The sequence below is a fragment of the Triturus cristatus genome, chromosome 3_2 (genome assembly GCF_964204655.1).
Source record: "Triturus cristatus chromosome 3_2, aTriCri1.1, whole genome shotgun sequence".
Classification (NCBI taxonomy): Eukaryota; Metazoa; Chordata; class Amphibia; order Caudata; family Salamandridae; genus Triturus; species Triturus cristatus.
This window is the reverse complement of record NC_140584.1, coordinates 975,447,478-975,460,240: the sequence shown is the minus strand read 5'-3', so window position 1 is coordinate 975,460,240 and position 12,763 is coordinate 975,447,478. Positions and strand designations below refer to the sequence as shown.

General features: G+C 40.1%; 1 protein-coding gene across 1 annotated transcript in view; it reads right to left on the bottom strand.

The window, feature by feature from the left end:
* The window catches only part of KSR1 (kinase suppressor of ras 1), a 510,276-nt gene that overhangs the window by 125,339 nt on the left and 372,174 nt on the right, over positions 1–12,763 (bottom strand). Inside the window, exons 6-8 of the mRNA XM_085649554.1 lie at positions 9,066–9,076; positions 7,302–7,359; positions 3,584–3,667 (exon numbers count right to left, since the gene is read on the bottom strand). Of these exons, the coding sequence (XP_085505680.1) occupies positions 3,584–3,667; positions 7,302–7,359; positions 9,066–9,076 (153 nt within the window). The remainder of the gene's footprint in view (positions 1–3,583; positions 3,668–7,301; positions 7,360–9,065; positions 9,077–12,763) is intronic.

Genomic DNA, 12,763 nt, shown 5'->3' with positions numbered 1-12,763 from the left:
GTGAGGTGAGAGGCATCCTAGGACCCAGGCCAGCCAGAGATTAGTGAGAACTTGGAAGGACGGTGCGGCCGCCGGGCATTATTTAAATTATTACTAGCCCCTGCCTGGCTAGCCCTGCCCTCTTACGCTGCCCGCTTGCACCTGCCTGCTCTGAAGCTGCAGGCCAGGCTTCAGGTATGTCTGTCCGAGGCAGGAGTGGTGCGTGGGTGGTGGTGGCGAGGAGTCTCAGTGGGTGAGGGCCAACATCTTTGCTTAAAACTAATGTACTGGTTTCTTGCACCAGCTTTGTTTTCTAATTGCTTTCAATCCGTAAATTCATGCCAACAGGGGGTTGTGAGCTGCAGTTTCTGTGACGTTCCCGGGCGCCTTGTGTAACTGCCAGACCTCTATCGTTTAGTGGCACCGGGGCAGGAAGTCGTTTTAATGCTGACAGGAAGATTGAGAAAGTTGTGATTGGCAGAATGCAATGGAGAGCAGACAGCTATTGGTGTGTGTTATGCTGCTGGAACTTTTCGGTCCTTGTTTTCCAGTGGTGCCACCAAATAACCACAACCCTGCCTTCATTAAATAATTGACGAACGCAACAAATACCGTTCACAAGTCACTCCAACAATGGCCGATATACTTTACGTGGTAAGCAGCCCTCAGTGATCCTTTACATTGATTTTCATTCAGGTTTGTTCTGTGTGATTTTTTCAAAGACACAGTCGGTACACAACCGCAAATACATACCACGACGTGTTAGGTTTTCACAGTCTGTATTTCATACCATTTTTTATATCAGGCTTTGGCCAGACCTTTCGTTTTAAAAGAAAATACATCTGTACAATATGCTTATTTAAAAGGACTCTCGGCCAACTTTCTTCATCTATTGGGCCGTTGGTGTAATTCACATTTTGCTTTCGCCCGCTACAGCATACAGTATGGGGAAGGGGACCATATCGGACAGGTTTTCACTTCGCTTATGTTTGACATTTACAGGTCTTCAGTAATTTATGAGTGACATTTCACTGCCTTATGTGTGCACTTTAAGATCAAGAAAGCAGTTGTTTACATTAAATAAGGTAATATACGTAAGCAGCCATTGTTTGTAAAATGTGACGAACTTGAATCGCATCATAACAGATGCTATGCTCATGACGTTTTGCAATCACTAGCTATCCCTATCCTTACTGGGCACAGGGCACTTGACTCCTATGCTACACAATGTTTTCCACTGTGTAATTCTGGGCCTGGTGCTGATGAAGGATTTATTAAACCACAACTGATGATTAGTGATACAATGTCAACAATAAAATCACATAGCAGCAGTTAGTGACTGCCTGCAGAAACAGACCTCAACATTTACAGATGTGAATCATTCTGCGTAGACTTTTAATGCCTCGTTGTTATGTATTTCAAGCAGCTTAGGTGTCTCTTCCTTGCAGAAGTGAGCCAAAATAGTGAAGAGGCCTTTTTTGTTTGTGCACGTCGCATACGATTATTGGTGGTATACTGGAACCTAAAAGAGTAGAGTTCCAATCCTGCCCTCTGTAACAGACCACATCTTTGTATTTCTGATCACTCATTTGATCAACAAAGTGCATCAGTTCCCTCTTCTGCTAAAATAACATAAAAAATCTGGAGGTATAAGAACCAGCTAAATAATAGTATTAAGCTATTTACCATACAACTGCATAAAAATTACAAGAGCAGCTGGTGACCTGAAAGTTAGGAGATGGTGGAAGATGTGAAGTGAGGAAAAACCTCTAACTGCTATCAGGCCACATGTAATGCACTTGAAGCTTCTAGTCTAACTCTAAATCTACCATCTGACAACGTGCCCACTCTATATGCATGCTCGAGTAGAAGAGGAACAGCCCATGTCAAACACATAATGAGTGTCCTCTCGGTTGAACCCCTCATGCCTGGCTAAGGGCTGAACACTCCCACATGCAGACGATATAATGCTTTTTGTTAAAGACCCAGAAAAAATGGGAAATGCCACTAAAGAACTTGAAATAGAATATCCATTCAAAAGGAATGCAGGCCGGTCAGATAACTGGGCATGCTCTTTTCGGTAGACAGGCAGGCTTGAATCCAGGCCAACTATGGTCCTTCTGTGGCCAACCTTACTGACCAAGCTGAAAGATGGATAACGCTCCAGCTGTCGATGGCAGAAAGGGTCCACCCAATACAGATGACTGTTCTCCCTAAGTTTTTATATCTGGTTATTAATATACCCATTCCCCTTTGTCAGAAATTCTTTGACACCCTACTTACGTTGCTTATTAGGGGATTATGGGGTGGCAAAACACGAATAAAATGGGACACTCTTACGAGAAGGGAGGCTTTGCAGTACCAGTTCTGGCACATTACTATCACGCCGCCCAGCCCCACTTTGCTATTTACTGGTACAACCATGAAAGTAGAGCACTCCATCTTCATATCGAATGTGACCAAGTCAACTAGACCTCTCCATCTGATACAGACGGTGAGGTGAATGTGCTGGTCGATATGGACTATGGCCAAAAAGGAGGACAGAATGGTCTCTAAAAGTGGCACATAACCCAGCCCTCACACGTGTTTGAAACGGAAGTCATCAATAGTATGTGTGAGGCCGGACTAACAATCCGGTTAGTTATTCAAAGAGGGAACATTTCTGTCCCTCAAGCAGTGCAAGGGAGATAGACAGACTACTGTCCTAGACATCTTCACCTACTACAGGATAAGTTGTGCAAGACAGTGCATTGGCCCACATACCCAGTAGAACTACTTGAGTTCCTTCCTTTGACACATCTTTTAACAACAGATGCACAGGGCTGAATGTTCAAGTGTACAAATTGTACACAGACTACGTCCCGTAAACTCAAGGCACAGGTAAATAGGAGCGTGATATTTATGAACACCTGGGCAGTGCTGTATGGACCTACTGTTGCACACAATCAAACTCACGTCCACAAACTACATGCACACATTAATTATTGTATTTCGAATTCAAAATCAATATATACTATAACCCAAAATGTCTACATGATATAGATACCAGTGTACCAGCACATTGTGCTCATTTCTCCACTCATCCATTTGGCCTTTATCATCTGACATGGAAATGCCAACTGGTAAGAATTTACTGGTTAGATTTTGTTAAAATGTATACATCATATTACTGAGACACAGGTAGACTGCTCTTCTAGATTATTGCTGTTATCCTATGTCAAGCCCCTTCCCAAAGTTGGTAAGAATAATAACTGCAGCACTCCTATTATGGGCGAAAAGATGAATGCTTTCTTCTTGGATGAAGGGCCCAATTCCCACCATATAAGAATGGCTTAGGGACACTACTTACTGCAATGAATCTGCTAAAACACAAGCTGAATCACAAGACCCAGAAGCAAGAATCACAAGACCCAGAAGCAAGACCGAAATACTTATGGGAACCCCTGAAAAGGTACTTGGACAATGACTGAAGAAGACTTCTGGAGTAGGTGGTATTGAAAGAATACGTGGCAGATTTTTTGATTATGATTAGAATTCAGTAAGAGTCCCAAGGAGGCAGGTAGACCATCTCTCTGACCTAAGACAGGTATTAATCTTTACTCACTTGCAGTGCTTACACTTCACTCCGAACATCATGCTTTTCTGACACACTTGACACACCTTCGACAGCCAGGATTTGGTAGAAAACCTGAGATACGAAAGAGTAAACACATTGTTAATATTTTGAAAATTAAGAACATTTTTATCTAAAATCCATGTACTAGGAAACATTGATATGAATGCAGGATTAGGGATTCATGTGCATCTAGTCTGCTCGTTTCTATGTCTCATTTAAGACACCAGAACTGGTGGGTCTTATATGGTACGGTCGCACACAATGCTCGAAAACTGTTTGGAATTTGTAATTTAATTCTCCTCCTCCCAGTGGGGTGAAAAAACACAGCAAATAGCAGGCTTTGTAGGTCTTTAAACAGCAGCTTTGAATATCCTGATATATTTTTCTAAGCTTGATCCCATGTTGACTTGAGAGTGAGTGTCTGTTTTAGGGAGAGTAGGGCCTTTGAAGGGGTGTGATTAAATACCTCACTCGAATGTTATTGCAAGAGATGCTCCCAATTACCAGCCCTGCCACAGTCGTGTCCCACCATATGTGAAGCTCACTTGGGACATAGCTTCAATTGTTTCCAGAACAGGTATTCTTTAACTACAATAGACTAATAATCCTTACAGAGAGAGGTCAATGAACGAATCTGTCCACTAAAAAATATATTTTTCAAATGAATATGATTTTGATGCATTAGATAAATAGGTATTGCACTGCTTTGACAGAAAATAGGTGACTTAAGCTCGAGGAGTGTTTTTGGATTGTCTCAAACGCTTAAAACAGGATTCCCCACACACAAGAAATGGTGGCTCCAGCAGAACTGTTCCAACCAACAATCACTGCTAATAATAGTTACGAGCTAGGCAGTCTCCATCCCTGGTCTCATTGAAGGGATATTGGAGCATTATCAAGTCGAACAGAGAGACAAACAGGGTAGTCAAGTACAATGCATGCTTAGACTAGAACAAGCGTGGAAAACACAATGCTTCTGAAGGCTCCAACATGTTAATGTATTGCAATCTGATTCCCAACCTTTGCACAGGTTTTCACCTTAATCTGCAAACAGGAGGCATTCCTGGTTGAACCACTTGCAACTCATTATCAATTATGTAATATAGATTTGAGAAAAATGATTGCTTGAATAAATTAAGGTAATCTTTGAGAAGAATTTACCACAAAAAAACACTAATGCAAGATCTTGAGACAGGACATGATTGATAGTTAATAAAATATAGCATTAGCCCAGTATGCTGCTACCATTAAGCAGGTAGAAATAAATTATTCCAGGTCCTCCATCTGGAACTTATTATAAATATTTCATTGGCCAGGCAGTAACCTATGTGAGGAATAATAAAGGTGCCCTTAAGAGAAAAATGTTCAAGGAATTTCATAGCACTTCATTAAACTAAAAAACAATTGCAAACAGGCTTTCATCTACAATAATCCCCTCTTTGTCTCAATATGTCAAAATGACAGCAATTTTTGGTTCATAGAAGGTTAAGGGAATTTTCTATTGTGGTGATAAAACGTTTGGTGAGTATTTTATTATTTTGTATACTCCAGTATTTTATTTAAAAGGCATTGTAGAAGAAACAGACTTTCAGACTATTGTAATCAAGTCTCTCTACGGAATTTTTAAACATTTTAGCCACAACTCAGTGATGCAGACAGGAAAACATCTACAAGCCATTTTTAGTGTGCAATCTTTAGAATTCATAGTGCGAAGAACAAAATCAACAGCAGTGCCTACAATTTGCTCCAGGGGTTGGCAGCTTTTAGTACTGCTAACGGAAAAAGTACTCAACGTTGACTTTTTCCACTGTTATCAAGCCTTTAAAAATGTTATCAAACATATCAGCGGTCATTGGATTTGCTTCACTTGGTTTAAGCCATATCTACCCAAAATAATTAAGCTTTGGTAAAATGAACATGAGTTCTTGGGATGAATTTTTACATTTTAAGAGTTGTTTTTATTTGACATAGAATGCGTTTAGTATCTTTATAGAAACTATCTCAGAGAAGCCCACGCTCCAGCCACTTCCTTCAGATGCCCTGCTGGACTTGAACTGAGATCTAATTATGTGGATCTTTGGCATCTGCGTGCGCTCCATCACTCGGTATGTCAGATTCCTCACTCAAAGAGGACATTTTTAGTAAAGGTTTGGAGTGCACAATAGGTCCAAGAAGGCAACCTCCACTTAAGTTTTCAAAACAACCACCATCTATGTAAATGAGTTCCATTTAGAGTAACTGACTGTCAAAGTATCCAAAGCGGATTGCCTGAAACACAAGCAAAGATCAGGCCCTTCCAGTACCTATGATAGACACTTCTGCCTTAGCCTTTGTCCCACACAGTGCTATATTGCTAAATTGTCAACTGATGATCCAAAACCATAGGTTAAATCACAGTTTCAACCAATGGATAAAATGGTCTTCCTCTACAAATAACTTAATCTCAGCGTACCTCGAATCATATATGGTCCAGAATTGGTTAGAACACTGATCTGAAATAAAAAGCCGCATCAGCAGGTATACGCTACATAAACAGATGGCCATTTCCATTGGTCAGATATTTCCAGTACTACTTTTAATTTTGTTGTTGGTCCCCATATGCTTGGGCTACCAAGAGGGCATGTTCTCAAAGGCCCATTTCATCAGCATTGCTGCGAGTCCCAAACTCATAGTAAGTAGAGACACATTCTGCTAGTAGGCCTTTCTACCTGCAATTGTCACAGGTATGCGTAGAGGCAAAGTATATGCAACCCTTCTGCATCTTCAGTGGAGAGGGTTGGGGAAGAGATGATGGTTGGTCTCATGTCAAAATAGTAATTTCACCAGATAGTTCATACATGTTGTTTTCTGGTGATGCATCTCTTGGGATTACTTTCAAGAAAGAAAAAACGCTGATCTTTTAAATGTAATTTTATACTGGATAAATATTTATACTTACTTGTTGCTATATTTATTTTTCTTAAAGAGACTATGTGCTCGACTGACTTTCACAATTCCAAAAGCTACAAAGTCTAAAAAGCCTTTAATAGTTAACAACTCTGGGGCCACAATGGTGGCTTGTGAGTGATCTTCAAGGTAATCTGAGCAAGTTCCATGGACCACGCAAGTGCCCATAGAAGGCAGCAGAAGCAGATCTACTGGCCCACACTGCTGATGTGGTCTACAGGTACTTTGTGGTTAAAGTCCCCTTCCCCACCATTCCTGAATCAGTGTGGGCAGTACAGCATTCTAACTCTGCGTAGTAGAGTCCCAGAAGCACAAGGACTCCATTCAACAGAGATCTAGGTTAGGGCATCTGTATTCAGGATGCTTCATAAAGAAGATCAATGTATGTTTAACTCAAGACATTTGGGAGCAGTTAATTTTACTTATTTCAAAATTATAAGTGGAGGTGACTCAATATGCAAAATAACTTCTATCCAGGAGTTGAGAGGAGCACAAAGAAATGGGAAGTAAAGAGCCGTACAGAACAGCAGTCTATTGTAATCACTATTTACCTTCTCAACATCGAGATCTGGGACCAATATTAGCATTGGAAAGACTGATGGTCAACATATGAGTTTTCTGAGTTTTCAGCGTCGTTAAAGTCTTAATTAGACAATTGTTTCTTATTTAAGGAACTTCCAAAACATTCCTCCTTTATCATTCATCTATCGCTCTTTTAGTGATGTGTCAAACAACATGTTTTGTCTGGATATGTGCTTACCTGTGTGTTACAGATAGCTCGAAGTCTCTTCGTACCAGCTGTGGAGATGCATGTGGAACTAGTGGAACATGGTAAAAGTGTGCAAAAAAGTTCATTTAGTTTAAAGAAATTTATGGTTTAACATAAATACCGAAATTCTATATCATGGCAAGAAAATAAAGTCACAATTAATCGTACGTTACAATACAGGAATTATTCTATTGCTTGCAGACCGATATGGAAATGTCCCTTATATGTTACTCAGAAGTAGCCTATGCAAGCTCCCATGTGCAGTTGGGGTTTGGAAGTAGGGAGACACAGGCAATTTAGGCAAAAACAGGGACTCGCTAGACCACACCACACACCACATGAGGATACAAACCAGCTCCGCCATAGGGTGAATTCAGCCAGTGGGCATGACATGAGCAAGCCAACTGAAAACAATGTGTCCCTTAAAATATATTTTATTTAAACCCATGAAGCTGAGAGTTAGACTACTTTGCCTCTGTACCATGATTGAAGTGAATGCCACCATTAAATGGTAGGAATCAGGGCCAATCGGTTGTTATGAGAAAATAAAATAAACATACACTCGCTGCTAAGGAAAGCCAGGCTAGATCAAGAAGTGCTGCCAAACACACTTACATAGTTATGGATAAGCTCATGAGAGAAAGCCTGGCCCAACATGTCCACCAATGTCCCTGTAACAGTCTATACATATTGTACTTAGTTCAATTTTGCTCGCTCCGTGCTATTAGTCCCTCAGACCAGGCCTTTCCTGTATTTAATTACTGTTGTTGTTACCCCGGTTGCTCCTGTGCAAACGGGTATAAGGAATTTACTACACTTTCCATAAAGAAGTTCCTGTCTGTTGATCCTGACCCATCTATATGTTAAGAAACTGTTCTCTCTATGAAAAACTTAGACATCCTTCAACCCATTCAGGGAGGCTGTTTTTAGGGACAAATGTTTACAAATCGATTTGTGGCAAAGAGAGAAATTTGCATGGAAAGACTAAGCATCCCCCACACTAAGAAGAAAATATATAAGACTTTTCTTGTAACTATCAAAATGGGCCTCTGAGAATTGTCCCCAACTGAAGCAACACGTTTTGTGTTTATATTTTTCTGTGTATTTGTGACATTCTTTTATCTCATCTAGTTGCAAGAAATCTGATGTCTGTCAGAAAGTTTTAATTGCAATAGTCCCTGTAACATTTTCTTTATGCATCCCACCACTGTAGCTCTACTGTTCTATACTCTTTAGAAAAAGATACTAACATCCCACTCAATGGTATCCAGTGTGTAGTCCCCCGATGAGCATTAATACTTCAATGGACTCAACATTGCTTGAACACAGCTTAGAAAGATTCGCATCTCATCAGTAATTAAAATAAATCCCAAACCATAGACCTTATTCAAAACTGTAAAAAAGACAATCTTTGTTACAAAAAGTGAGAATTCAAAGACAGCATAGGATTGCTTTAAGTCCTACTGTGCTGTGGGGTCTGGATAAAGTTTCTTCGTCTGCCAGCAATAGAAAGCGTAGATGTTTAACAAATCTGTTTTCCTTACCGGATCTGAAAAAAACATGCACATTAGATTTTATTTACTGTAGGATTGTTCAGTACAATTATAACATAACCTGGCACAATATGCAATATCATGATAACAAGAGTACATTTGTAGTTAAATGGTACTAGACAACAGTTCATTAATTTACCTCACTTGTACTTTTATTTAGACTTAAAAGGTGGTTACACAATATCATATTTCTTTAATATACTGTCCAGTTTTCTCACTTTCATAACGTAGAAACTCTGGCACTGTGCTAAAAAGCTAACCTTTCCGTAGTTTTCCCACTTATTAAAGACTCATCTTTCTGTGTTAGAACAAAGCTGTTTAAAAGGCACCTTTTTGATCAACTGGAATGTTAAATGTTTAAACGGTAGGCATCTTCTTAATGGTATGTAATTGTATTAAAACAAATTGATGTGAAATTCACAGAATGTTTTGAACATGCCAGTAAGTTGTGCTTGCTAAAGTGACAAATTCATCAACAAAAAGGCATCAAAATTTAAGGTGTGAATTTCTCATCTACAATGTACTGACTGAACCTAGGAGACAAGGTTGTTATAGGAGGGTTTATCCTGCTTAATTAAAAACAGAACAATGATACAAGATTAATAGGTAAATGTTTAAATTGCAAAATGTTAACAATTCATTCCAAGTTAAAACAGAAATCCCTATTTTTCAGGCACCGTTCTTAGCCATCTAAGGGAGAACTGCTTGGAAAACTGGGGGTGGGTGGGTCAATATCTCTGTAAAAAAAAAAAAAGAGAGAATGCATTGACAATGCCAATAGGTCTGGATTTAATGTGCTGCACCCTGCACTCACTCCTTTGGGCAGAGCCTTTTATCTCAATCACATGCTTGCACTGAAGATCAATATGTGGGCAGCGCCAGAACCCGACGCTTAGTTCTGGTTCTAATAACCATTTTTCCGGTGATCACATAATCCCTTACAGGCACTGCCTTTCCCTGAACGTATATGTAACTGGCTGAGGCTGGCAATCCTTCAACATGTATATTAGGAAACTGCATTTATTAGTGTTGCCAAAAGTATATACATATATTTTTATATTGGCAATATGTTTATATTATTTAGAAGGTTGCATGCTGCAAACTGAAGTAACCAAGAAAGAAGAAAATGGGAATTTAATAATTTTCTAAAACTAAAATTCTCTATCAAATGAAAGCTGGTATTTGTGACCTCCGGTAGCATCCATCTCTTTGGCCCCAATGTGCTGACTGGAGTTCATAGTATGATTTGTTTTCTCAAATGTTTTGGAACTGACTTCTGGAAACACTTGACCGTAAGGCATAGATTCTTGAAAATTATGCTTATGGCCACCATCAGCCAAAGCAGGGATTTCAAGAAGTGAAATATAATTATATGTAGTGATTTTAAATGGGGCTTTCAGGGAATGTTTGCACAATGCACCTCAAAACCCCAGCAGACACCATCAAACAAAGAAACATTCTGGAATGCCTATTGATGGTGACAGTTGGAGATGCAGGACTGCCATAACAACTATTCAATACCACATTCAAAATGACTTTAACCCCTTGAGTGCCCCGCCCTTTCCCCCTCCTGTGCCGGGCCTTTCATTAGCGGGCGGGGTCCATGACGAGATAGTCTCGTCATGGGCACAGCGCAACCGCGCTCCATGACGAGACTATCTTGTAATGGGCATAGAAGGGGTGAAGACCATTTTTGTGGGTACAACAACCATTCCACTTTAAACAAATTATCATTTGTATTAAATAATACTATTCCAAACATGAGACAACTATTAGCTCAAACAAAATTAATCGTCACCAAGGCAGTATATAAGCAATGTGTCTTGCAATAAACATCAGCTTGCTATTTTTGGTAATACACACATTTGATATCAATGTGGGTTTTGATTTTGGATAAAAAAATGAATTCTCCAAACAAAAGCTTGCAATTATCAAATTCTGTATATATATTTTTTTATTTTCAGTAAATACATATTTGGTTTCCACACACCAATTTCCCATTATCATCGGCTACACCTGAGCTTATTATTAAACTTGGATAGCTACTGCCTTATATAGCACGAATCACTATATGATGCAGTGGATGCCTGTTATATACCATGGATTTCCACCACTATGCCAGGGATGCATTAAGGTTTTGCAAGAATCCCTACAGTTTGTCAATGGTGTATGTCAGTATACCAGGAGTGTGCTCAATAATGCCAAGGATGCTCACCACATGCCAATGATGGCCAGCTTTATGTCAGGTGTGTGCACCATCAAGTCATGGATACTCTCAATAAATAAATTACCACCATTATGCAAACACCGTAAATATGACACTAGTGGGCGCCATCATGCCAAGGATGTTCACAGTGTACTGAGAATTACCTCCATTATATCAGGTTTAGCATTATGTCAGATAGCGCCCATGTTGTTACTATCATTCCAAGGATTCCCACAATATGCCAAAGCTTACCATTATTATTACAGGTGCGGCAACATAATGTAATAGATGCTCTAAATTGCCAAGTACGGCTACTATTATGATAGGAATAGGCATTGTCAACAATATGCCAAGAATGACCACCATTACTTCCAGGGAGTCCGCCATCATGCAAAGTATACAAAAAAGTGATGGATGGCATACTTGAATTCATCTCAGACACTGTTAACTACTCGGGTTGCATCCCAATCCACCATTATTTTGAATACCATGTCACCTCAGTTTGGACCTAGCTATATGCACATCAGTATTGACCCTGCTCCAATCCAACAGTCTAGCCAGAACTGCCAAGCCAGGTCGTCCCTGAACACAAGCAACCCAGGATCTGTTTCACCCTAGTTGTGGTCTCATCACCGGGTACAGCTTTGTTCCTGTGACACAGTATCCATGCGACCCACGTCTTGGCATACATGTCCCACTTACAGCGGCACACTAAGTATATTAACAAGTGATGGATTGAATGCTTGAAGGAGTATCAGCCACTGGTAGTTACTAAGTTCGCAATCTCAATCCATCGTTGTTTTGCACACCAAGTCACCTCCGCTTGGACCCAGCTATATGCAAATCAATCTTGACCCTGCTCCAATCAGAAAAAATCTATCCCGAACTGCCAAGCCAGGCCCTTCCAGAACCAGAACACAAGCAACCCAGGACCTGTATCACCCTAGTTGTGGTCTCATCAGCCCGGGACAGCTTGTTTCCAGCGACTCATTGTGCATGGGTCCCACATCTCAAGCAAAGAATAACCACAATAGCTCAAAAATAACCATAATTATGCAAGAAGTGGGTGCCAGAATGAAAAGAATGACCACAAACTGCCAGGTAGGGCTTCTATTATGCCAGAGGTAGACCACATTAGGTTTGAAGCAGTCACTGTAAGTTTAGGATAGGCAATGCCGGACTGATTAACACCATAAACACCAATATTAAGACAGAGATATAGGCAGTCACAGACGCCCACAAACATCCACAACCAACAGGTCCTCACAGCAATTGAAATTTTTCATATTTACTTAATCTCTTCTGCCACACATGTACGTACGCATACAAGCAGGCACTGACAAACACACGGATTGATGGCCTCCAATATGGCAAATCAACTTGCAACTTTAGAACTAAACTGTGTGGGGATTTAGGCCTACCAGCCAACCTTGAAGCTGTTTACAATGTGCACGGCATTGGGAGTAGGTGCCTGACCTCTAAAAGCAGCAATAAGGAGCACCATCAGGCACTTGAAAGACACACTGTACCCCACCTTTCTCAGAGCACTGAGTACCTCTGCAAGAGCTAAACTACATTTGTGTGATTCACCGCTCAACTAAGTGTTGTTATTCCTATAGAATCCTCAAATATTTCAATTTTTGAAACAATGTTTATTGACATTTTCATGTTACAACATTTATTTTACACATGAC